Below are 26708 nucleotides of genomic sequence, written 5' to 3' on the forward strand. Positions count from 1 at the left end.
TTTCACTTATTACATTTTTCCCATATTTTTAGTGAAATAATCTGCCAGTGGAACTAGAACTGAGTTGCTAGGCAACGGGTTGGGCTTGGCTGGCGTTGCTAGGTAACACCGTTAAAACTCTTACATCTTGCTGAGAAGTTACTTGTAAGTTAGTTTTCTCTTATTTCAAGTGTATTAAGATATTTGCACTAGAAACTGGATCAATAATACGTGGTAAGATTTTGTGCTTTTGCAGTGTATGGAAAGGTTTAGGGACTACCGTGAAACACAAAGAAAACTGATTTGATTAGACATATTCTCATTTGTATCAGTTTTTTTTTTTTAGATTTAGTGCTTCACACAATAAATAATTGTTTCTGTCGGATTTTTATAATTGTGATAATCTGTTGGATTTTAGGGTTTGTGTAATGTTTCAGGCTTGCTGCTCCTGTGTTAGTGAAAACACTTAAAAACATAATCGGGGATAACAAGCTTTCATTTATGAAACTAATACAATAAAGGAAGAATTTACAAATGATTGCTGCATTTTGGCAAAACCAGAAGAAAGTTTTGGTATCGGTTTCAAAGTAAAAACATAAATTTTAACAGATAATGGAACGTTTGAGTTTAGCAGACAGTTGAAATACTATATTTAAGACTAAGCATTGAAACAATTTGAGTTTTTTAATTTTTCATAGAAATTTCAATCGATGACGGCCATGCTAAATTGTTTCTCAGCCATTAGCAGCCAGTACATGAGATTGACTGACAGCGCTAAAACCCTTCTCCTGACTCTGATTGGTTGTTTTTGGTCAGAGCAGTGTAGCAGCTCAGGGATTAGATGGACAAAGATCTTTTCACAGATCATCTGTCTCATAACAAGAAGATTAAAGAATCTACCTGTAACTGGAGCTTAAGCTGCCACAACAAGGTTACCTAATCGGTAAACCAGCTAGCAGCTAAGCTAGCTGACGTCTTTTGCTGCAAACATTAACTCCTGTATTAAAATCGTTTATTTGGTGGCTTTAAATTAATAAAAGCCTGGCTGAAGTATTCACGGCGGCATTAAGATATAAATATATTTTGAAGCTACATGTTTCTGTAGCTTGAAATGGAGACAGTTTTAACAAATGTGTAAATAAAAAATAATTATATACAAGGATAGCTTATATATATATATATATATATATATATATATATATATATATATATATATATATATATATATATATAAGCTATCCTTGTTAAAATTATTTTAACAAAGGAAAGTTCAAAGTTTTGTTCTAACGGTCCAAAAATAAAGCATTTCTTTTTTCAAAAATACCTTCTTCTTTTTTAAGCACTTTTAGCTCATTCTGTTACATTTTCTACATAGGAAGGGGTGGGTAAACAGGTCTTTAAATCATTTGCCTGGACATTTAGAGGCTCGGAGAGGATTTTTTTTTTAATGATTTACGGTATAAAATAAAGCCGGACTTCCTGTCTGTACCTCACTCAGGTTTGACACACAGTCATATGACTTGTATTTCCTGGCACAGCCTGAACGACGGAGCGTCTCCTCACTTTTCTCTGTTTTTAAGTTTTCCTCTTCAGTGACTGAACATCCAAAACCCTCAGCGATGATGTCTCGATACGCTGCATTTGTTTTCTTCTTGTATTTCGGAGTTGGTATGTATCACCACAGATTCATTTGTTACTGAAATGTTTTTTTAAAAAATAGAATAAAAGTTGGGATCTGTTTCTCAGAAGTGACGCGATTAAACTTATGGTCTACTCCAGGCCTTCATCGGTTAAATTTGGATAATTATATTAGGTGTTTTTGATTTTGTTTTATATTATACTCATGTGAAAACAGCAGTAAAAAACGAGTAAGACATTGAAAATGGTTCATTTGACCGCAGTCGTGATGTTTTGCAGCGGTAGCATCAGAGCTAATTGTTACCTACGTCAATGTAAAAATCCTCAAAAACATGTAGCTTTAAAATATATTTATATCTTAATGCCGCCGTGAATACTTCAGCCAGGCTTTTATTAACTTAAAGCCCTCAAATAAATAAACGATTTTAATACAGGAGTTAATGTTTGCAGCAACAGACCTCAGCTAGCTTAGCTGCTAGCTGGCTTACCGATTAGGTAACCTTGTTCTGGCAGCTTAAGCTCCAGTTACAGGTAGATTCTTGAACCTTCTTGTCGTATCTATTTAGAAGTTAAGGAAGCAGAACATATTTTAAAAATATTTGCCTGATAAATTTTGCAACGTAATACCTTCACCGAGCTAGCTGAGTTAATGTTAGCATCTTTTGGCAGCAAGTTAGCACCGTTAAGCTAAAGATTTCTGTTGCGAAGTTGACCCTTATTTTTCTGAAAATTTGTCTGTTTTAAAAAAGAAAACTTTAAAATGATGCGAAAATATATTTTCAAGTTTTAAAAGATATATTGAAGTAATTGCATAAGTTATGTTGCTAAGTTTATTTTAAAAATTGATCCATTTCCATCGTTTTTTTTTTTTTTTTTTTTTTTTTTTACTTGGATTTTGTCTTGCTTACTCAAGACAATAAATGTTTTTGCTCAAAGGCTGAAATGTTCTGGTTAATCCGACAGCAGTTTCTTTTTCCCTTTTGTGAGTCAGTAGATTTAATTGCGGTGTAATTCTTCTGCCCCCAAGTTAGTTTCAGTCTTATCTGCTGTGAGATTTCTGCAGCTATTTTGCAAAGTAAAATAGCTGCAGTAAGTAGCATGACATATTGCTGCTTCTTTAGTTTCTGTTTTCAAGCAATAGGAGTTTGCTCTTATTATTATTTCCGCTTTTAGCCAGGTAGCCACAAGCGTGCAGCAACATGTGGGGGAGGTACAGTGCTTTGTTGGTCTTTTCTCAATAGAGCTGGAAAAATGTAAATTATTCCTGCTTTGGGGAATATTTATTCACGTAATAAATAAAAAAATGTATCCTATGGGAGACTAATAAATGATCTTTGTCTAAAGAAAAAAAGCTCAGAAATTTCCATTTGCGATATTTATTGTTTGGACCAAAAACTGGACAATTAAAGTCATCTTTTTGAGTTTGGGACAATTTTGTCTACATATACTTAAGTGAGATTTTATGTGTTTTATTTATTTATATTGGATATTTAAAATGTCTTCCAGTTCGTGTTAAATGTTCATTAGTTTAAATTTTATTGATCCTTGAGAAGTTGTTCTTGGATTATTTTGACATTACTACTATATCAAAACAGCAATATTATAGTTTAACTGTAACTTTGTAAAATCTTGGTTTTCCAGAGCACTAGCTAGCAGTCAGCCTACTTTTACTTAAAGATTGCTTTGTAAAATTCAGCAATAGGGAGTTATGGTGTTGTAATCTCTTTTAATAGGGATATGAGCGTCCCAGGTACAGATGATGACATCAGCGCTCATTTCTCAGTAGATTGCTGCTGATTGAAGGTTTACAGTTAATCTAGAGAGCATAGCATTGCTGATCAAAGAGCTTGCAGCTGTTTGTCAGGAAGTTGTAGAGTCGCATGTTTCACACTTTTAGAGCCAAAACGGTAAAACTGACGCTGCAGAGGTGAGATTAATGGCTAATGCAGAAACCATTCAAACATCCAAGTTGTTGAAGGCAGGAAACGTATAATGTTATAAATGCATATCTGTTGCTCTAAATATGTGATGTTGGTCATAAACTTTAGTGCTTGTAATTGTCCCAGATCTGCTCTCGTATGACTTTTTGTTTTGACTTCGTCTCCACCTGACCCGCACAGTAAACATTTTTTCTCTCCATTTAAAAAAAAAAAAAAAAAGCGGGCTATAAACATAGGGGAAAGTTTGACGCTTTTGTGTATTTTTATGTTTTTGCTACCTGGAAATTCTTTGAAGCGGCTGAGTTGATGACAGAGCGTGTTGGTGAAACCTTATCGGTTATCTAAATGAACCTTGTCCTTTCTGGTAACCTACATGCAGGCTTTTAGTGCGCAGTATCAGTGGACTTTGCTGCAACTGCTGCACATATTCAGTTTTTAAACCAGTTCAAGTTTCATGACTGTCTTTTTACTGGTTCAAAGAGTCATTTTGTAGGTTTTTTACACGACTCTGAAACCAACTTTGTAACTTTGATTGGCGCTGTTTGCTAATCTGCTGACAACAGTGTCTGTGTTGCCTGCTGCACCGTTTTAGCTCTTTTCACCCACAAAAGGAGAAGCGGGACTATAAAATCTAGCTCTTGGTTTGTATTTTTAAAATCATTCTTCAAGGTGGAACGTATTAACTCTTTTTCACGTTTTGCCATGTTAGACTTGGTCTAAAATTAATTTGAAAATAACCCATAATTCATCCCGTTGCGCTAACAAATTTTGCTGGATGATAAATTGTCCCAGAAATTATTGTGATAAATGATAATATTATTGTTTTGAGGCCATTTTCAAGCATAATGATGGGGGGGGGGGACATTTTAATCCTAATGAACATTTAACACTGGAACTGGAAGACATTTCAAATATCCAAATTAAATAAAACATCAAATAAAATTAATTATAAAGTCTCTGAAAACTAAATTGTCCTTCAAAAGAAGCTAGTTGAGGCCAAAGCACTAAACTGAAAACTTTTGTCATACAGTTTTTGAAAGCGTGAGAAAAAACGCCAACTCATGCAAATGAAAATTATTGAGCTAATTTTACTTTATCATGCAATTAATTGATTTATTGTGACATTCCTAACCACAATCAGAGTACAAAGATAATTTCATACATTTAAAGTAAATTTAGTTGCATTATATTCTCTGCTTTGACGCTCAGAATTGACTGAGTGCTTCAGATATCCGCTGATCGTCTCTAAGATGATTGCATTGCAAACACCACTGATTGAAGGTGATTTGGAAAGAAAAATACTTATTTACATGAAGTGCAGCAGCTGACGGTGCAGAAACTAACCAATAAAGTCAAAGAAAGTGTCTGTAAACCTCTGTTTGCTAGAACACAAATCTGTGGAATGATGTGTAAAAATAAATAAAAGGCAGCAGAAAGCGCTGTGGTCTTCATTATTCAGAAGCGGAAGGATTTTGAAGATTTCTCCTTAGATCTGGTGACAAAGTGGGTAATGATGGAGGAAGAGGTGACCGCTGGCTCGTGGAGGCTGAATCATCCAGCCATTCAGTGAGCATTTCTCCAGTGACTCATTTATGGAAGCGTGACCAAACAGAAACTAGGCTTCACAAACGGCAGGAAAATCACATTAAAGATCTGATTTCAAGCATAAAACCTGGAGCAGGCATGTCCAAAGTTTTTGAAACAACTGTGATGTTAAAAGAAGTAAAAAAAAATGTCATGAAAAATGTAAAAACAAACTAAATGCGTAATACAGCTCTGGAATAAATGAAGAGCCCGCAGCACTGAACCCCATTGAAATCCTCCTGGTTATTCCACCACATGCTGATTTCTGAGTTAAAACATCAGTATTGTTGTTTCTAAATTAATATAAACTTGTTTTCTTTGCATAATTTGATCTCTGAAAGCACAGAATCTTTTCTGTTATTTTGATCATTTTAGCATGGCTTATTTATTTAGGTCTTTGTAAAATGTTTGCATTAAGACTTTATAGTCAGGTGTTGACTATAAAGTGTTGATAAAGCTCAGGTGTTGAGCTTTCAATAACGCATAATTATCAACTGATATTTTCAAATTTCCTGCCAACTTTAAACATTTTTTAGCTCGAACACAGCGGACCTTTGCATGAATGACTGCAGCAACCAACCACCGAGCTCAGCACGTTTTCTGGGGAAACCTTGATATGATGAATTAAAACAAACTCAATAATTTGCATGATTTTTTATCATTTTTCTTTTTTTTTTTTTTTTCCCTACCAAAAACTGTATGGTAAAAGCTTCAGTCTGGTGCTTTGCTATCAGTTAGTTTCTTTTTTTTTATTTAGAGACTTTATCATTCATTTTATTTTTATTTTGTACATTTATAATGTCCTCCAGTTCAAGTGTTAAATATTCATTAAAATTGAATGTTTATTGATCTTTGACGATATGTTCCAAAATGTTATCGTTTATCGCGATATCTTCTGGGATAATTTATGATCCAGCTGAATTTATCATGGCAGGCCTAGATAAAAGTCCCTCCTTTTTACTGCTTTAAAAAAAAACTTGTTTAATAAATAGTTGCACCCAATTCTACTTTGTGAAATTACTTGATGTTTGTCAGACGACAGTCGATTATCTGTCATGTTTTACTGTCACAACTTGCAACAGCTTTAATAAATCTGTAAACATTTTTGTAAAAGTTACAAACTTCAGCAGGAAAACTGAAATATTTTTGAATAAATCTGTAATGTACAGAACTTTGTGCCGCTAATGTAATTTATTTTTATTGTTTTAACCAAAATAACACATCGTTTTCCTTTCAGTGTCTCATGGCATTGAGGTTGAAGTCAAGAATGACGACAAGTTGTGTCTTTATGCCAATCTGACCGTCAGCTTCTCAGTCACCTATGAAATTGCTGACAACAAGGTGAGCCACTGTACTTTGACTACACCAGTCTACTGTTTTACAGCCCTTTGGGAAGGCGCTGCTGCTTTCCTCTTATCATGCGCCTGAATCACATGGTTGTCACATCACTGAGGAAGCGTGAAAAGGGGAAACGACTGAGGTCACGACAAGCAGCAGATTCTTGCTGTTCAACATTTTCTTTAGTCAGTTTTCCTCATGTACATCCTTCCATTGTTTTGTTGAGTCATTTCACTTCTGGATTTCAAACGAAACGTCAGAAATCCTTCATTCAATCTATTAAGGAACAATTTAAATCTCAATGGCAAAAGTTAAAGTGTTAAATGTAAAGCTTTCTTTACATGACTCGCCTTGAAAAAGATGAACTGCTGGGGTTTTAAATGGATTAAAGACACAGAAAGAATAAATGTTTTTATTGCATAAGCCGATGGCGTAAATGTTTAACGATTTAAATCTCAAATTTTACTTTGTGTTTGGGCCTAAAACTGAAGATGGTTAACAGAAAAAGTAAGAAAGATAATGTTTGGTTGTATTGCTGAAACGATTAATCGATTATTGCAATACTTTTCATCTGATTTAGCAATTGATTAATCATTAAGATTCCAAAACCCACTGTTTGTGTGAAACATAGAGGTAGTAAATGGAAGCAGCTGAAAGTCTCAACTCTTTCTACACAGAATCTAAGGATGCATTGACATGAAAGTTTGGGATAATATCAATATCTGATATTTGAAAATGCTGATATTCATTCTCTGTTTGAGTCGCATTCCTTTAGTTCTCTGATGTCAAGACGACCAACATCGATATTATTGGCATTATGTCGTTAATCACTGAAAATCCTTTTTCTTTTGAGGAATGATTTCTGTAATGCATCAGTCATTTGGCTCAGACACTGGGAAGAAAACAAGTGCAAATAATTATCAGGAAAACGATAGGAACTTTGTTTTTTGTAAAAGCAGTTGTAGATTTAATATTAATGTGGCTCTTGGATGTCAGCAGAAAATCTGTTGTGGAAAGAAAACAGGATTTTCCTTTTCCCTGACGAGTTTCATTCTCACAACCAACACGTGGATTTTCCTGGCTTATCCGGCTGCTGACTTCCCTAAAGCTACCGGTCACACAGTGGCATGAACGGCGCCATTCTGGGGTCTAAACCGTGTTTTATTTTCCTTCTCTAAAGACAAAATTACAATTGTTTTACACTCCTGGGGCAAAAATACTTTTAAACATGTGGTGTGAGAAGAAATCTGTTTCTGAATTTGTATTTTTGCTTTGATGATGTGAAGGAAAAACAAAACTTTACATCAGTTTAGAATAAATTCCCTGTACATTCCGACTCATGATTACTAATCAAATTTAAAAATTGCCACTTTCTACAGATTTTTACATATATATTTAAAGTATCCAGTTCCTTTTTTATAATGAGAAAGTAATAAATGTATTGCCTAAAATGCAGCATTCCTATAGTGAAATATTTGAACCAGCTGAAGGTAAAACTTGAAGTTTTGTGGAAAACATGTTTACAGACTGATGCTTTTATCTTAAATGCAATTTTTAAAAATATTTTTGTACAGTTTGACTTAAACACAGCTCTGAATATGTTTTTTTTTTCATCAAATTGACTTATTTTTGAGTTTCCAGTCACAATTGATTACTAAATTGTCAATTATTTTAGGAAAAATACATTTGCCAACAAAGATGTTTTTCTCTTAAATACAATTTTTTAAAATATTTGGTACAGTTTTGATTGCTCTGTTACCAGTGGCAGATTCCTAAAGATATAAATGAAAATGTTACTATTTAAAGGGTTCCAGTAGTAAGGAATCAAAAAGGGTTATAAATTTATGTGGAATAACGTAAAAATAAAATTGTTACTGTGAACAATGGTCTCGATTTTAGATTCCACTTTATTGGCACATTTTTTTTCTGTCTTTAATGAACTTTCACTGCTGCATTGTTTAAAAACTTTATTAAAATACCACAGCACTGCTCAGCTTTCTGCAGGAAAATGAAATTTGTCAATAAAAGATGTGAAGTCAGAGAGACGGTTGAGATCAAAGAACAAGGAAGCACAAAGGAAGTTTATCAACCAGCAGGAAAACTGGGTCAAGAGGGAATAATTAGGTCAGTCTGAGGAAACATTTTGTCGTATTTATTTACAGAAGAGCCTAAATGAGCCAACAAAAGCACAAGATTATTATTTAAAGTCGAGAGCTTTGCAAAAGTTAAAATTCTGATGGGTTTTGTTCAGGTAAAGGGGGGAAAGCAGCCATTTTTTTTTGTTTTACATTAAATAAAATTATACCAACTTTACTGAAAATGAAGTTTTTTATTGCATTTTTGATGTTAAATTGACTCTAGATCTAAGAATCAGATTGTTTGACATTTCTGTAATGATTCTATGCTCTGTTTCAGAACAAAACTGTTTCATTTGAGCTTCCTGCCAATGCATCATCAAAAGGCAGCCAATGCAACGACACAAACTCGATTCTGAAGCTCAGCTTTCTGGACGGACACTCCTGGAGTGTGAATTTCTCCCTGAAAGACAAAAACTACCAGGCAGACACCATGACCTTCGTTTACAACCTCAACGACTCAAAAGTCTTCCCGGATTCTTCATCCAATGGTAACGCCGCCTGCTTTACATGGCGCCCCCTATGGAGCATGGGGGGAATTGTTTTCTTTTGCGTTACTTGGCAATAAATTGGCAAATGCAGCCTGGATGTTGATTTGAAATTGCACACAGACTCAGTTTGGTGCAGAAACTCATTGAAAATGGATTTATTTCATATTTATGTAGAGATGGAAATGTGCATGAAAACGTCTCGTTGTTAACCTTTAGACTAACAGACAACATGAAAATAACTTCCAAATAGCTCAGATGTGTTTTATTCTTTCTTATGAAAGTTTCTGTCTTAGAAGAGAAAATCTATGTTTGACCTGTTCTGATATAAAACATGCATGGAAAAAACCTTACAGAAACTTTATGTTGTAGCAGAAAAACTTTCTGAATTCAAGCTGCTGTGTGAACTGGTTCGTATGTTATTGTGTGGGAATGGGATACTCTTGTACGGAAGACTATAAGGGCCACTGGAAACATTTTTTTGGCTTTAATCTCAGTTTCCGACTTTTCTTCCTCAGAATTTTGACTTTCTCAAAATTCAGACATTTTTCTTAAAATTTTGACTTTCTCAAATTTAGTTTTTCACTGAATTCTAACTTTTTTCTTAGAATTCTGATTTTTCTCAAAATTTTGGCTTTAGAGTTTTTTGGTCTCAAAATTTGGACTTTCTTTCTCAAAATTTTGATTTTTTCTGCAAATTCTGACTCTTTTTTTTAAATTGCAGAGTTCTGACTCTTAATATCAGAATTTTGACTTTCATCTCAAATTTTTGACTTTCCTTTGAATTCAGATGTTTTTTCCTCAAACTTTGTTTTTTTTTTGGTCTCAAAATTTGGACTTTCTTTCTCAAAATCTGTACGTTTTCCTCTAAATTTGGACTTATTTTTAATTGCAGAGTTCTGAGTCTAATATCAGAATTTTGACTTTCATCTCAAAGTTTTGACTTTTTTTTTCTCAAACTTTGGATTTTGTTTAATGCAGAATTCTGATTTTAATCCTCTGAGATCAAAAACCAGAATTCTTTTTTTCAGTGCCCTAATCTTCTGTACTTCTTCAATTTAACACAAGTGTTACCCCATTTATTTAGTCTTTCTTAAACGAAATAAATTCAGATGAGCTGCTGAACTTCTTCCCCTGCTTGTAGAAACTGTCACCGTGACAACAAAGCCTGACATTACAGACGTCGGCGTGAACACGTCCTACTCGTGCAAAAGTAAAGACACGCTCGTCGCTTCGCTCCAGGCCAACATGACTCTGTCGGACGTGCTCATTCAGGCCTTCATCGTCGGCGGCAACAGGAGCAAGAACCGTAAGAACCGCCGCCTCTCGCCCTCCTCCAGGCTCAGACCTTCACATATCAAGTTCTGATCCGATCTCTGTTTTCCAGTAACAACCTGCCCTGCGGACACACCCGTCACTCCCACTCCCACTCATGTCACCAACGCTACCACTGTGGCGCCGGTCACCAACGCTACCACTGTGGCGCCGGTCACCAACGCCACCACTGTGGCACCCCCCACCACCCCCACTCCCACTCTGCCCACTCCCACCGTGGGGAATTACTCCATCAGGCACGACGCCAACAGCACGGCCTGCCTGCTGGCCAACTTCGGCCTGAGGATCGGCTTCACTCAGAACAAGGTGCGTTCAGAGCAAGAGGAGCATAAATTTACTCAAGAAAGTAAAAAGTATTTATCAGAGAAAGTATCTGGTAAGAAGTCTACTCAAGTACTGGGTTAATAATTAAATTATCAATCAATTAATATTAAAAATGACATCATCAGACGCCCCGAAATGTAAAGTTAAGTGGAGATTTTGATGTTTTACAGATTAAAATAAAAATAATTCATAATATCACAACAAAAAAAGAGCAAAAGACACTTTTTAATAAATTAATTTGTTTCAATATAAAACTTTAACAAACTCTGAAAGCCTGTGTGTGCCATTTTTATTTATTTTGGCTAAAACATGAGAACGGACATTTTACTCAACGAAGAGTAGAAATACTTAATCATAAAATTACTGACGTAAAAGTAAACGGTACTAAAATGCTCCTAAAAGTACTTTAAAAAATATTTACTCAAGTAAATGTAGTTAAATAACACATTCAGAGCAATAATTAAGCCAAAACTGTACAGAAATATAAACATTTTGCATTTAAGATACAAAAAAAAATGTTTTTAGCTGTAAATATTTTCTACCTTGATCTTTTCATTTGTCAGTTTTGGCTTCATCCAGTTCAGATTCTGTAAAAATCTCCAATTAAACACCTTTTGGATATTCAGTTATTGATCAATTAATCTAAAAATAATCAACCCTTCACTGTATTGATGTTAAATTAGCTGAACTTTTCACATGTTAGAAATATTTATTTTTTTGCTGCAGATGCATCAGGAGAACACCAAAGCAACGCTGCTATTGTATTTTAAGCAATAAAATTTTTATTTTCATTAAATGTTTGTTTTGCATTTTCTAATGTATTTTCAATATTTAAAATAAGCTTAAGTAGTAAAATGAAAAATATGCAGAATGTGCCAGAGATTAAATAATTAATTGAGATGAATCAATTTATTTAAAGAGTTGACAACTAATTTTGTAATCAATAATCATTAACTGGAGTATATTGGCTCAAACGGGGCATTTGCCGATTAAACATATTCAGAGCAGCTTTTATTTTAAAAATGAATCGAATAGTTTCTTGGCATCTTTTAATGCTTTTGTAATATTGTAAAGATAAACGGCTAAAGTTCTTAAATTAAAAATCTGCAGAATATTTATTTTTTATGTGATAATGAGGATAATCGATTACTAAAATAATTAATAATTAACGCATACGGTGCCTTTAAAAGGTATTCGTCCTTCAGATTATTTATTTTTATAACGTTTATAAATCAATCATAACCAACGACATTTTTGACAAAATTACAAAATAAAATCATTTCAAACACTGTAAATGTCTAGCAGTAGTTTGGGAATAGTTTCTTTACAGCGGTTTTTATTCTGTGTTCAGAAGTATCAGGAGGTGAACTTTGACCCTCCGACTGAAGTTTCTGGAAGCTGTGGAGTCGACAACAGCGAGCTCATCCTGGTGTCCAACAACATCACCGTTTCCCTCTCATTCTACAATGTAAGTTTTATATTGTTTGGTTTGTTGAAGCTTATTTCTGTCTTATACACACATTTCCAGCAGTATCTTTAATTTAATTTCTCAAATAAAAGGTGAAAATCAAATGTTCAAATATGTTATTGCATACACTGCAAAAACGCATCTTAAGTCTTTTTTAAGTCAAATATCTTAGTTCACACAGTTTATCTTGCGAAACATTTTCAGAAATAAGGGAGAAAACAAGAATCTGCTCTGCAAAAACAAAATATCAGGTGTTTTTGGTCAAGTGTAAATATCTTAGTTTTGTCTGATTTCAAATTTACCAACTTATAAGTAACTTTCAGCAATAAATATGAGTTGGTTTTGAGTAAATAATTCCCTAATATTGATGGAAAAAGTACTTGTGTCACTTATAGATTATTTCACTTATAACATGGAAAAATGTAAAATAATCTGCCAATGAAATAAGGAATGATTTTCTTAAAACAAGCTTCTATTTATTGCTGAAAAGTAACTTGTAAGTTAGTTTTGTCTCATTTAAAGTTTACTGAGATATTTGCACTATAAAATCTACTTGGGAATATTTTGTGCTTTTGCAGGCCAGATCCTTGTTTTCTCCCTTTTCGTGAAACTTTTCACATTCAGACTCAGTTCTGCTGCTCTTTAGATGTTTTTACTGCACATTATGAGAGGAAATGCTGTGTGATCTCTTTACTCATCAGCAAACATATTAAAAGTTATCAGGTTTTATGTTCTGCTATAAAAATGTGAACCTCACAGAACGAAACAGGAAGTAAGAAATTTGGAGCTTATATGATCATTTTAACTTCTCGACCATAAAACAGAGGGGAAGTTTTACTAATCCGATACATCTGCACACTCGGCATCAGACACTTTATCTAAATCAGGGGTGGCCAAGTCCAGTCCTCGAGAGCCACCATCCTGCAAGTTTCAGATGCATCCCTGCTTCAACACACCTGAATCAAATGAATGGCTCATTATCAGGCCTTTGTAGAGCTGATCCCGATCTGTTGGAGTAAGGATACTTCTAAAACTTGCAGGATGGTGGCTCTCGAGGACTGGACTTGGCCACCCCTGATCTAAATAAATTATTTTCAATCTTAACAGGACACAAAGAAATTCCGCCTCCATGCAGTGAACGTCACCATCAACTCCAGCTCCGGTATTTATTACCCGTATCCACTCGGAAACAACCTGCAGGTTTGGTGCTGAGCTTCCTGTGTGTCGCCCTGCAGGGGTTTTTGCTCAGAGCAGCGCCAACCTGAGTCTGTGGGAGGCGGCGGTGGGAAGCTCCTACATGTGCAACAAGGAGCAGAACTTCACAATCACCAGCCTGCTCTCCTTCTACACCTTCAGCCTGCATGTGCAGCCGTTCGGCGTGAAGAACGGCCTCTACAGCACAGGTCAGTTATCTCTCATCTAATGGACTGAGTTCATATTAATGCTCTCTGTTACTACGTGGAAGCTGCAGTTCATTCTTTGCACATTTATTGCAAAGAATTTCATTTAAAACACAAAAAATTCAGTATTTTCATTATGTCATGACTTGTTTTTCACCTTTTTTTTGTTAAAAACTGAAATTTTAATGTATTTTATTGGGATTTTATGTCTTATACCAACAGAAATTAGCATTCAGTTGATCTGAAAAGTGTGGCATGCTTTTAACGATTTTTACTGGACGATAAATTTTTCCAACGATGTTTTGAGACCATTTTCTAGCAATAAAGTAAGAAGAAAACTTTCTCAGAGGTCAATAAATTTTAACTTCTAATGAAAATTTAACTCTGGAACTGGGAGACATTTTAAATAACCAAAATAAATAAACGACAGAAACAACAAATTAAATAAATTATGAAGTTTCTGTAAGCAAAATTATCCTTCAAAAAAAGATGGTTGAGACAAAATGACAGACTGAGACTTTTATCATCCAGTTTTTAGTAAAAAGAAACGATAAATCAAAAAAAATGGAAACTATTGATCTCATTTTAATTTATTAATTGATTAATTACATTTATAGTCCCGCCACCGATTTCTTGCTGATCTGGAGAAACGACTTTCACTTTGGCACAGTGTCTCTTTCAGCTTTGGTCTGCAGTCTTTCCACAAACACTGAATTAGATTTGGTTCTGAACTTTGACTAGGCCACTCTAACTCCTGAAAAGTCAGAAAGATTGTATGTTTAGGGAGAACTTCCACATCAGTCTTAAGTCATTTGCAGTTAAAATGTTGCTCGGCAGCGCTCTGTTTACAGAGATGATAATGGCCGTCGCCGTCGATTGATCGATTTTAAAGTTATTCAGCGATAAGCGCAGGCGTATCGTCACAAGGTCATCGTTTTCCATTTAAAGCTCCTTTGAAAGCGTTGCACTGCTTGTTTCATTCATTTTTTAAGTCTGGATTTACGCCCTTCGGCTTCTTCTGCTGCAGAATTTTGACACGTTTCACCTCAAAAATGCGACATGGCCGTTCAGACTGCAGACTTTGAATACGACACGAATGGAAGTGACACAAATCAGATTTTACCAGATGTGAAAAGATCAGAATTCAGATTGCGGTGTAAAAATTGTTTTTAGGGGAATCGGTGTAAATTGTGACATAAAATCCCATTAAAATGCAGTGAAGTAATTTCTTGTTGGACATGTAAAAGCGGTGTGAAGAGTTTTGCTGCTCGGTTTTGTCCCATGATGGTGAATAATTTGTTTCTGCTTTGTTCTTGCCTGTTTTGAATTGAGGAAAATGAGAAACTGAACTTTTCCACCTGCTGACTGACTCTCCTTTTTATCTGCAGCCCATGAATGTTCATTGGATGACCCCAGCATCTTAATCCCAATCATTGTTGGTGCTGCTCTGGCTGGCTTGATTCTCATTGTAGTGATCGCTTACGTGATTGGTCGAAGAAAGACCCATGCTGGATATCAGACCCTTTAAATCCAGCGTGCGTTCGCTCCTCACATGTCACGGGATTCCCAAGCCTGGTCCTTGGGTTTGATCTGGCAAATCTATTTAAGATTGAAAAATCATTTTAGTATCAGCTGGTGATAAAATTAAGTAGAAGAGAAAAAACTTGATTAAATTGAATCAGCCCAAAGATGAATTTGATGTTTTCCTCAAGGACCAAACTTGTTTCTCCCCTGGTTCGGTTTGTTTTTGTCCTTCCCATTTTGCTTCTTGTTAATGCTAAAGTTCAGGTGAACAGCAAAGCTCGTTTTCTGTGTGCAGAAACGCCTGAAGATTTATGACCTCTGGTCAGTTCGTCTAGTTTTTCACACGAGATCTTCAGCTTTTATGATCCTGCACTTTGCTCAGCACACATTCCCTCCCTCGTTTTGTTTTGTTCTTTATGGTTTTTCTTTTCACCCCAATAATTATCAAATCGAAATATTCAAGCTGCTTTCTGTGTCCATTTCCAGAATTTCACTAACACGGGTGAGTGAGGTGGGTTTCGGACCCGTGTTGATCCCTGTAGAGCAGGAGAAGTCTTTGGATTTATTTCAGACTTTGAGGCTCTGTTCATGTTATCAGAGCATAAGGAGATATTGGGGTCATTATAGATTAAAAAGGAAGTAAAAACTGACCACAGAGGACTGAATTGTCAAAAAAACTCTTTTGTAGAATAATTTCACATATTTACAAGAGAACTTGGATATTCTCAAATGTCCAACATAAATTTGCAAAAAAGAATTTCAGTCAAATTTGTTTAAAAAACATTTTTCTGAAGAAAACTTATTTATTTGACTTATAAAGTCAGATATTTGCAACAAAAAGTGACCAGAGTCTTAGGATTATGTGGTAAATTCATGAGAAATGTATCTGAATGTTGGATCTAAACTGCAAAAACACCAAAAGTATTTCTAGTCGACATTCTAGTGCAAATATCTCCGTTCACTTTAAATAAGACAAAACTAACTTAGAAGTAACTTTTGGCTGCCATGTCTCACCAAGAAAGTTACTGATAAGTTATATTTGCATCAGAAACTAAACTAAAAATACTTGGTCATATTCTGTTTTTGCAGTGCAGACTCTTAAACTTTTTGGAAAATATTCAGATACAATTCTCCTAAACCTTCGACTTTGGTCGCTTTTTGTCAGTTTTTGTTTTTTTTCTGAACAAATTTGACTTATTTTGTAACTTTATGCCTTAAATCATAAAAACAGAGAATATCCCCTTTATTTTGTTAATACGTGAAATCTCTAAATTTCATTCTTTTTGGCTTAAGTCTACTCCTCCATGGCCAGTTTTTTTTCATTCTTTTATCTGAAATGTCTCCAATACTCCGCCTATGACTGTAAAGCCAGATTATAACTTGACTTCAGATATTCATCAGATAATTTACGCATCTGATTCAGATTTAAAGTGTAAAGAAAGGAAGCCATTGTTAATTTAACCTGTGAGTCTTTTTATTTTTATTTTTGCACACACTCCAATAAGAGCAAACTAGAACGAAATAATCACTTTTTCTTTTTTATTTAATCAACAAACACATGGTGGCATTAGAGTCAGAAAAGGGAAATCAAATGTTTCACTTTCGCTGCGAATCATTCTGGAATCAGGATGTTTGCACAGAAATGCACTAAGAGGGTTTTTATGTTGCTTGTCTAATTTTCTCACCTGTGTTACAATCAGCTGGATGAGAGGACGCTTACGGTCCTGAAAACCTTTCACATTGTCTTTGAATATTTGTGACAAAGAATAAAAAATCTAGATGACGCTTTAGAGAAAATAACAGGAAATGATATCGCTTGTGTTTTTGTTTTTTGATGAGAGTTGAAAGGCCAGGAGCTGTTTCACTGCTGCAAAGATTAAAAACTGGAAATAATGAGCTGGAGTTTATTTTTCAAAAAATGGTTTCAGTTTATATTAGCGATGCACCAGTTACACTGCAAAAACTCAAAATTACCAAGTATTTTTGTAGTTTCCGGTGTAAATATCTTAAAACGCCTGAACTATGAAAACCAGCTTGGCAACATTTATGTGCTTGGTTTGAGTGAATAATTCCTAAATATTAATTTGTAACAGTCCTAGTTCCACTGACAGATTATTTCACTTGTAACATGTAAAAAAATCGTATAAATTAAATTATCTGCCAGTGGAAGTAGGACTTTTAAATCAATATTGAGGAATTATGGATTTAGAACAAGATCTTATTTTTTTCTGAAAGTTACTTGTAAGGTAGTTTTGTCTCATTTTAAATGCAGTGGAAACTAGACAAAAACACTTAGTAATATTTTGTGTTTTTGCAGTTTAGAACCTTTCTTTGATGTCTGATAAACTAATTCCTATTTTTACTGACTATATAATATTATGCATATTAATAAAATATAATGTATTCTATTTCCCATCCTCAGATGCCCTGATTGTTAATTTTCCTGAATGATATAAACCAATTTTCTTTAATATTCTACCTGCTAATTTAGGAATTTTCATATTATAACAGAGGAAAAAAGTGCAGCAGGTTATTTAAAGTATTTTAAATTAAACATGCAATTATGGAATAAGATTACATCTGATTTCAATTACATTCTTTTGAGTTTTATAAAAAAATTATCAATAAACATCCTTCAACTCTAACTAGGTTAATCACAGATCAGAGTACAAAAATTATCCAGTTACAATCTCCAGTTGGTGCAGCTCTAGTTTTGTTTAACTTGTATCATATTAACTTCTGCTGAGTCTGATGTAGGTTTCATTAGATTTCCAGCATATTTAATCTGCTGCCACGTTTGTTCATATAATCTCTAAAATTTTCCATTTAAAAACACAAAGTTCTCTCCGTGCAGGAAGTCATTGATTGTCAGGATTAATTGAGGTTAGGAGCAGCTTCAGGCAGGAAGTGTTTCCATAGCGACGACTGTACCTGTCCATCAGTTTCTACACTGCAAAAAATCAAAACTCTTACCAAGTGTTTTTGTCTATAGCTTATAGTACAAACATTACAGCACGTTTGAAATGAGACGAAACTTACAAGTAACTTTGGCAACAAAGGAGATTATATTAAGTCAACAATTCCTTAATATTGATGGAAAAAAAGATATTTCACTTGTTTTAAGTGAAATAATCTGTCGGCACCTTTTTGAAAATGTTTAATGAATTATTGACTCAAACCAACCTCCTATATTTTGCTCTTTAGCTATTTTTTTTTTCCAGTGTACTCAGATTTTTGCACTAGAAGCTACGGAGAAAAAATACTTGTTACGGTTTTGTGTTTTTGCAGTGTGCTGTGCATTGTTTGTGCTGATGAAATTTGCTTTCACAGGTTTATTGTACATGTGTACGAATAACTGCTTTTTAATCAAAAATGAGCTTGGATTATTTTTTTTTTGCCTGTCTTTTGCTTGTGATTTGTGTCTTGTGTAAAAACTGCCTTAAATATAAAGATGTTCCTGCAGCACCAATAAAGCTTTTAACTGGACTTGTTTAATTCCAACTCGATAAAATAAACTGTTATTCTCAGATTCTGTCATAATTGAAATAAAAGGGAATCTGCTGCAGGACCGTCTCTGTTGACGTTATTTTGCTATTAGCTGCATCACGTTTGATTTGTGTCAATGAAGCGTTTTTAGTATTTTCAATGGAAATAAAAATGTTTGAAAATGTACAGAAGGGATTCCCTGTTGTTTATGCCTTCTATTTGACTAACTGCTTCCTTTCAGGTGTTTTCTTCTTTAAGTGGGTGAGACATTCACGTGTGTGCTCTCTTCATTCCCGTCTAGCTGAGGAATGCCCGACTGAGGAGAGCTACCTTGTTCCCATAGCTGTCGGCGTTGCCCTGCTTGTTCTCATACTTATTGTTCTGCTGGCTTATTTCATCGGGAGGAAGAGAAACATGGCGTCGGGCTACCAGTCTTTCTGATCTTACTCCTCGTTTAGAGCTGCAGGGGGTGGCCGCCGCCTTAATTAAATCGCTGCTTTTTCACTAATTGGTGACGAGAAAAGCGTAATCTGTGTTTTGTTCTGTTAACTTATGGGTCTTCTGGTTGTCTTTTAGCTTTGTATAAAGACTGGAAACACGCTTGATTTACTCAAAACTACCAAACAAAAATTGGAGGTGATTCCCAGAAATTGCACTTAAATATTATTTAGAGCTGGTTGCAAAATGGCCGCTGCTGTTGCACACAACCGAAACTATAAACAACATGGATTATTAAATCTCTCTAAACAAAACTATTACCCTTAAAAAAAAATAAATTAATTAATCGGAATGGTGGGCATCCGTAACTAACGATTATGGCGGTTGCTATGACAACGAAACAAGCCACAAGCTTGGAAAGAGTTATCACCTCGTTCTTTTTTAACCTAAAACGGTATAAGTACATTAAAAGTATTGATTACAATTTTTAAGTACTTTCTTTTTGTTGGTCTTGAAGTCATAGTTCGTCTTTTTGCTGCTCTTGCCTAACAGCAAGATGGCGGTTCAGCAGCGCGGATCACTTCCGGTTCAAAAGTTTATTTTTAAGCTAGTGAATTGTTTTTTGTTTTTTTTTATCTATAAATTTTGTGATGACTTTTCTTTAGTTAATTTTTTTTATTTTTTAGACTACTTTCACAAGAAACCATTAAGTTCAGCCAAAAAAAGCAGCAGCAGCAAACATTCATGTTGTGTTCGGATCGAGCTGTTTCCAGTTTTTACACTCAGTTTTTGGCATAATGTTTAATCTGACAAACTTCAGTGAGTTAATTTTCTCAAACTGAATTCGGCAGAAATAATCTGCCTTTTTGTGTTTTTCTCCCTAATCCGCTTTGCATCGCTTCCATCTTTTCATAGGTCGTTTGTGTCCTGCTGCTTCTGGCTTTGTTTCTAATCGTTTATTTCCAACCCAAATCGTCCTCTAACTTCCTGCTGAGGCGCTAACTTCCTGTCTGTCTGTCTCTCTCTGTCTGTCTGTTAGCTGAGGAATGCTTCCTGGACTCTGATTTGAGCTTTTTGGTGCCCATCGCCGTCGGCGTGGCCCTCAGCTTCCTAATCATCCTTGTGCTTATCTCTTACCTGATTGGTCGGCGGAAGAGCCGCACTGGTTACCAGTCTGTTTGAGTCCAGGTCTGCTGCTTCTGCTTCTTCTCCCTGTTTCCCCACCCTTTCTGCTCTTAAATTAAAAAAACAAAACAAAAACAAAATACACCTGCATCAAAAAGCTTCCTGGATTTTTCTCAGTTTTCCTCCGAGGCAGTGTCTCCTTGCAATAACCTTTTAGCTTATTTCCCACATCCAGCTTCAGCTGGTTTTGTTTAGCTTTTTTGTTCTGACAAAAGTGACTGAATCAAGCACTAAAACATTTATGATCGATGACAAATTGTTTTAATATAAACTGCATGTTAAAAGAAAAAGATGGCTATATGGCTGTGAATTGGCCTTCCACACTGCAAAAACACAAAATCTTAAGTAATTTTTGTCAGGGGTTTTTAGTGCAAACATCTTAGTTCACTTGAATTACGATAAAACTAAGTAATTTTCATCCAGTTTTAAGTCAATAATACTTAAATATAGATGAAAAAATTCTAATTCCACTAGCAGAATTTTTTACTTTTGACGATGGATAAATGCCTTGGTATGTAAGTTAGTATTACTAATGTATAATACATACAAGTTACTAATACGAACATAATCAGCTTTCAGCAAGGTATAAGAGCTTCTTTTAAGTCAATAATTACTTAAAATTGATTAAAAAAGAACTAGTTCCATTGGCAGATTATTTCACTTATAACAAAATTTATTCTGATGTTTTAAGAGAAATTATCTGCCAGTGGAACTTGTACTTCTTATCAATATTAAGGAATTATTTACCTAAAACCAACTCCTATGTCTTCCGAAAAGTTACTTGTAAGTTTTTTTTTGGTCTTATTTTAAATGTACCAAGAATATTTAAGATTTAGTTTTTGCAGTGCACTCTCTTCCCTTCCTAAACCAGAGAGGCTTTTTGCTCTCACTTTCTGTGCTATATTATAGTATATGTGTAAATTAATCTCTTGTATAGAATGACAGACATTGATTTTTGATGAATGTAAGAGCAACCTTATTTCTCAGATGTCGGTTTTCCACAGATTTGTTTTCGCCTCCATGTAACACGAATGAACAGCTAAACTTGTTGCGCATATTCTCACCGGGTGAAAGGGAAAATAATGTAACAGACACTTTACCACCTTCAGGACCAGTTTTATTTCTCTTTTATTTGTAGTTTTTGTCACTCTTGAATTTTGTTGAAATGCTCACATAAAGTATGTTGGAAATTAATTTGATTACAGTGTTGTTTACTTTTAAATCTGGGATTTAACATCTGACAGCAGGAACCGTTTAACATTAAAGAGAGATTATTCCCCTCAAACTCATCTGTGCATGTTGGGTATTCAGAAATCAGTTTTGGAGACCAAATAAATTTTCTTATATAAAGTGAAATGTATTTATAAAGTCAACTAGCACCAAAAGTGTTACACAGCAAGAAAAGAAAAAACATTACAATAGAAGACATTAAAATAATACCGGCACTAAAATAAAAAAGGGGAATAGATGTCACTAAAGTGACTCACTTTCTTAAAGGCCAAGGAGCAAAAATGTAAGATTGAGGGATTTAAAAACAGTTACTGATGCACTGCAAAAACACAAAATCTTACCAAGAATTATTTTCTTTTTGTCTAGTTTCTAGTGCAAATATGTTAGTACACTTGAAATGAGATGGGACTAACTTACTTTAAAAATTAGACCAAAAAAACAACAACTTGGTGACATTTTGGTGTTTTTGCAGTGGTGCTGTTAAAACCACACAATCTAACCTGAGAATCTTAAATTTAACCCTATAAACCATCAGGAAGTCATTAAACAGTGGAAAGAATTGGTGCAAAATGCTTTTGTATTCGTACACACTGCAAAAAAACAAAATATTACCAAGTATTTCTGGCCTAGTTTCTAGTGTAAATATCATAGTGCACTTGAAATAAGACAAAACTAACTTACAAGTAACTTTTCAGCAAGAAATAGGAGCTTATTTTAAGTCAATAATTCAGTAAAATTAATTGTAAAAAAATACAACTTCTATTGGCAGATTAATTCACTTAAAACATGAAAAAAATAACTTGTAATAAGTAAGATAATCTGCCAATTGTTCTAGTACTAGTACTTCTAGTACTAATCAATATTAAGAAATTACTGACTAAAAAACACTTTCATGTCTGGCTAAGAAGTTATTTAGTTAGTTTTGTCTCATTTCAGTGTACTAATATATTTTCACTAGAAACTAAGTAAAAACACTGGTGATATTTTGCGTTTTTGCAGCATGCCTGTTCTGAACGCACAGCAGCAGCAGGGAAAAAGAGTAGACTTCCTCCCGTTACGTCTTTGCCCATAAATGGTCCGGGTACGAATCTTTACAGCTGCCAATGATGTGATTTGATTCTCTTTCAAACTCATTTAAAGTTTTATAAAGATGTTTTTTGACAAAGATAAAAACTCATTTTAATTTTAAGCCACATTTAACCTGTATTTTGATTTAATATGCAGTATTTTAGAAGAAGGATCTGCTTTGTTCTTCATTACTGGTTTCTGATGGGAACATATTTGTACCAAAACGAGCACGGACCCAGCGCCGCCATTCCTCCGTTCTTTGAGCATTTTTCATCCTCACACCTCTGCAGTTTCCGTGCCTTTCTGTTGAGCACCTCACCATGAGCTTCTGATGGAGGAATGTGACACGTTAGGCTCGTTTTAACACGAGTGGGGAACAAATTCAGTAATAAAGTTCATTTCTTGTTTTGTATCTCTGTTCTTCTGCTGTGTATTTATTGGGAGTGAAGGAGTCTTGTGACTGAATTGAGCTCAAAGGTTGGGAACTAAAGCCTGAAGTCATGTGGAAGCTCAAACCGTGTTTTGGACTTTGTTCAGTTTGGTTCTTTAATAATCTGTGTTGTACACAGAAGCCTGACTCATTCCAGCCACAATTTCAGTCTGACTGATAAGTTATCTTGTTTTTGTCTGAAGCTTTTAGTTGATATCTTGAATATTGTTATCCATAATGACATGGAGCAAACATCCAACATGTAGAGTTCTGTAAAAATATAAAAGGTGTGAACAATACAGATTTTCACACTTAAATATGTCAGATCTACCAAAGATAACCTGGGTAAGGAGCTCAATTGGGGCCATAAAGTTTGTTCAAAAGAAAAAGAAATCCAAAAGTGAAAGAAAAAACATGAATATGAAAAGTATTTTTGAAAATTTTTATTCAAATTCACATCATTCTTTTTCTAGTTTTAAAACATTACTTTTGTTTCAAAGCTTTTTTTCAGTTTTAAAGTTGTTTTTTTTTCATTTGAGCAAACCTTATGGCCCCAATTTAGCTCCATACCTGAGTAAAACAATGACTTTCAGGTCATGATTTCACTTACCAGGAAAGTTAAAATCAAACTGGATTCATAGTAGAATTATTATTTATCATAATATATTTCTTTATTGATCAGTGTGGTATAGTATTTTACTTTTGCAAAACAAAAAAAAAACAAAAAAGAAGCATACACATCATAAATTTAAAATACTGCTCTATTCAACAAAAATATATAGTAATCATGTATTTGCATTTATTATGTCATTTTCTCTGTATAAGTACAACACAAGTCTTCTTTTCAGCGCTTACATGATAGTTCTTTGAATTCTTACAACTTAATTGAACAATATAATTCAAAACAAATTAGTACCTTATCACCATTACAAAAAAATGTGCAAGAAAAACCATCAACTAACCTGCCGACATTTTCTAATTTCCTAGTAATGCTTTAAGTCAGAATTGGATTTGCATAGCCAGAAATGCTAACTAATTGGGCAGAGTTTAATTTAGTTTTGATTAATTTTGCTAATCATTATAAAATACGAGGAGCTGAATTGTAATTCCCACTATGCAGCTGTCCGGTGCACAGCACTGTCTGTTGTGGATGCCGACACCCTGCTTAAGGTTCAAGAAACAACAGATGCAAAATAAAAATGTATAAATCTAGTTCCTTATTTGTTTCACAGCAGAAGACATATTTAAGAGAAAGATGAGGAAATAATTCAAGAAAAAAAAAATAAAGGTCTAAAATATTTCTTCTCTTGTGCATGTTCTCCTGCCTCCATCACAGGAGCTTCGCAATGTCTTTTGCCTCACGCTCCGACCTCCAGGGTGAAGGTCACGCTGCCCAGGTAGCGGTCGGTGGGTGAATCGTTAATGATTCCCTTCCCGTTCAGTTTGCATTGCACGTGGATGTGGGCGTCCTGCTGCACTCCTATGAAACGAACAGCCACCAACGGCGAGGAGTAGTTCACCTGCGACGAAACGGACACAAAACGACTCAGATTGATCGGGTTCGACTGAACTCCTGGTTCGTCAATCAGCACTTACATGTCTGAGCTTCCCGTAGTAAGGGTAGTACTTCAGGTCAAAAAGGTTTTTAGGGAAAAACTGAATATCTCCTATGGCCTCTTGAGGTCCTTTCTAGGAGAGAAAACAAATAATTTTCTTAACTTGTTCTCATTTAAATTCATAACCTGGGAATATTTTTACATTTTGTCATCTTTTTAATTAGTTTATGTGATAGACCAACAGAAAGTAGGCTATAATAGTGATATGGAAGGAAATGAATACACAATTTTATTATTATTTTAATGGAGCAATATTATGTATAGCACCAGAATTCCACAGCACATTTACATGTTAAGGTTGTCATAGTCAAGCTAGCATAACTGACCTACTTCCCTCACCCTGCCCATTTATTTAAATTAAAACTTTTTTCTGACATTATCTACTTGTTGTAGTGTTGACAAATAGTAGCAAAGCTGCTGTGTCCCTTTTTCTTTTAAATGTCATGCATACATTTAAGATTTAGCATATCATGATAACTTAACAGCTAAAACCAATGGTAGTGATCGTTGGCTAGCAGTTTTTTTGCTCTCCATCATCACATTGCAACGTATAGCACAATCAAGTACCATAACTAACTATGTTACCTTGAGTTGTTACAAAAATGCTGTATTTATCAAACATGACTTGAAAGAAATTTAACATTGCAATTTAACACCTTGAAATTGGGTGTGAGTCTCTTTAAGTAGCTCCTGCTCTTTCTGATACTTCAGCATGTCATCACAATAAAGTTTCTCCATTCATTAAGCCTTTCAAAGCCTGTCTGAGAAGTAGCTCCTAGAGTGAGCTCAGCAGAGATGCATTTCCACCAGGTGTTTGCTAATTGCTGCTGGATAGTCTGAAGGAGCAGAGTGGTGCAGGAGGGCTGCACTGTGAGGCAGCAGCTCAGCTGGACACAGCAGCTCTAAGGAGCAGATTTGTGGAAACGGCAGCGCTTGGTTACACTACTCGTTTTTCTGACAGGTAGTGTAACTTTACGTAACAATTTTATGTAATGCCACACCATAAAAACTGTTGTTTCTTCCACTCCAGTTATTCTTTGTGATTAAAACTGCAATAAAATACATTAAAAGACAAAATGTAAAAATGTTCAAGGGGTATGATAGATTAGAAAGGCACTGAATTTAATACAATATAATTAAATGATCTGATGTTTTTCATACCTTAACACCACAAGTGACATCTATTGGTTTACCCTGTCCAGGTAGGTAACCAAGAATCTATGAAATAATATAAAGTACATTTTAGCACACACACACAAAAAACAAAGATTTCCAATTTTTACTTTAAAAATGAACCCTAAGCAAAACTCACACAAGTTTTCCATATGCAAACTATATTTGCAAAGTAAAATAGTGAAAAAATTAACTGGAAAGTTTGGGTTATTTAGCCTGTTAAAGGAGGGGGAAAAAAGTCATATTTTCACCTTGTTGTTCATGTTTTTATAAATGTGCCAGTTCTAAACTAATTCAGCAAGCTAACTATTTAGCTGACAAACAAAATATTTTGCTCCAATCTAAATATTAACTTCCAAGCTAAATATATTGGGGCTGGTCAATATGGCTGAATGTACCGGAATATAAGGATTTCATATCAGTCGATATTGATAATTAGTGATTAGTTTTTGTTTTAGATATGTTAAATACCGCAAAACTGCTGTTCATGTCTCTCCAACTGTTGTCATTTTCTCCCTTCACTCCACTGTCAGTTTATTTTTAAGCAGTTATGAGGTCAACACACTGTTGCTAGGTAACCAAAGAGTGAGCGAGTAGCTAGGTAACCGGAGAGCGAGTGAGTTGAATAGCCCCGATTTTAGATCGGAGCGGTTCCGACGGGCTTCCCAGCGGACCAGATCACTCTTAGCTTAGCTTAGCACACACGGCGGGGATATTGCTTCAGTTTATCTTAAGAGTCATCCCGACAATCGAGGAGTCCTTAAGACCGTCAGAAAGGGGGGAATATGGTTAAAAATATTGTCCTGATCCCACCAATCTAGCTAAAGCCTTTCCTCTACTGCCTACATCTCCCAGAATGCTGTGCGGTTCGGTAAAACGATTGAATTTTCTAGAGGACGTTTTTTTGTCTGTATTGCGATATATATATA

General features: G+C 34.8%; 2 protein-coding genes and 2 long non-coding RNA genes across 6 annotated transcripts in view; 1 reads left to right on the forward strand and 3 right to left on the reverse strand.

Annotated features, from left to right (window-relative positions):
• Positions 1 to 1405: 1405 nt before the first annotated feature.
• LOC107838353 (uncharacterized) lies at positions 1406 to 15200 on the reverse strand. Its single transcript, XR_001664411.1, has 2 exons — positions 15113 to 15200; positions 1406 to 1675 (listed from the first exon to the last, which is right to left on the reverse strand). It is a non-coding gene; the product is annotated as an uncharacterized LOC107838353 (long non-coding RNA).
• lamp2 (lysosomal-associated membrane protein 2) lies at positions 1563 to 20326 on the forward strand. Of its 3 annotated transcripts, none has more exons than XM_007569697.2 (9): positions 1563 to 1647; positions 6379 to 6482; positions 8895 to 9105; positions 10247 to 10411; positions 10490 to 10743; positions 12113 to 12229; positions 13337 to 13391; positions 13465 to 13632; positions 20117 to 20326. In XM_007569697.2, the coding sequence occupies exons 1-9, from the start codon at positions 1599 to 1601 to the stop codon at positions 20257 to 20259; spliced, it is 1266 nt and encodes a 421-aa protein (XP_007569759.1). In that variant the 5' UTR covers positions 1563 to 1598; the 3' UTR covers positions 20260 to 20326. The 3 variants fall into 3 exon arrangements, with proteins under 3 accessions (XP_007569759.1, XP_007569761.1, XP_007569760.1); XM_007569699.2 differs by lacking the exon at positions 20117 to 20326 and adding an exon at positions 18941 to 19411; XM_007569698.2 differs by lacking the exon at positions 20117 to 20326 and adding an exon at positions 15018 to 15907.
• The window catches only part of LOC107838354 (uncharacterized), a 117969-nt gene continuing 110431 nt past the window's right edge, over positions 19171 to 26708 (reverse strand). The window contains exon 3 of the long non-coding RNA XR_001664412.1: positions 19171 to 19464. This is a non-coding gene — a long non-coding RNA (uncharacterized LOC107838354). The remainder of the gene's footprint in view (positions 19465 to 26708) is intronic.
• Positions 23734 to 26708, reverse strand: part of atp1b4 (ATPase Na+/K+ transporting subunit beta 4) — a 10685-nt gene continuing 7710 nt past the window's right edge. Inside the window, exons 7-9 of the mRNA XM_007569701.2 lie at positions 25768 to 25824; positions 24587 to 24679; positions 23734 to 24510 (exon numbers count right to left, since the gene is read on the reverse strand). Of these exons, the coding sequence (XP_007569763.1) occupies positions 24349 to 24510; positions 24587 to 24679; positions 25768 to 25824 (312 nt within the window). The 3' untranslated portion in view covers positions 23734 to 24348. The remainder of the gene's footprint in view (positions 24511 to 24586; positions 24680 to 25767; positions 25825 to 26708) is intronic.

This window comes from Poecilia formosa, unplaced genomic scaffold, assembly GCF_000485575.1.
Source record: "Poecilia formosa unplaced genomic scaffold, Poecilia_formosa-5.1.2 Scaffold244, whole genome shotgun sequence".
In the NCBI taxonomy this organism is placed as follows: domain Eukaryota; kingdom Metazoa; phylum Chordata; class Actinopteri; order Cyprinodontiformes; family Poeciliidae; genus Poecilia; species Poecilia formosa.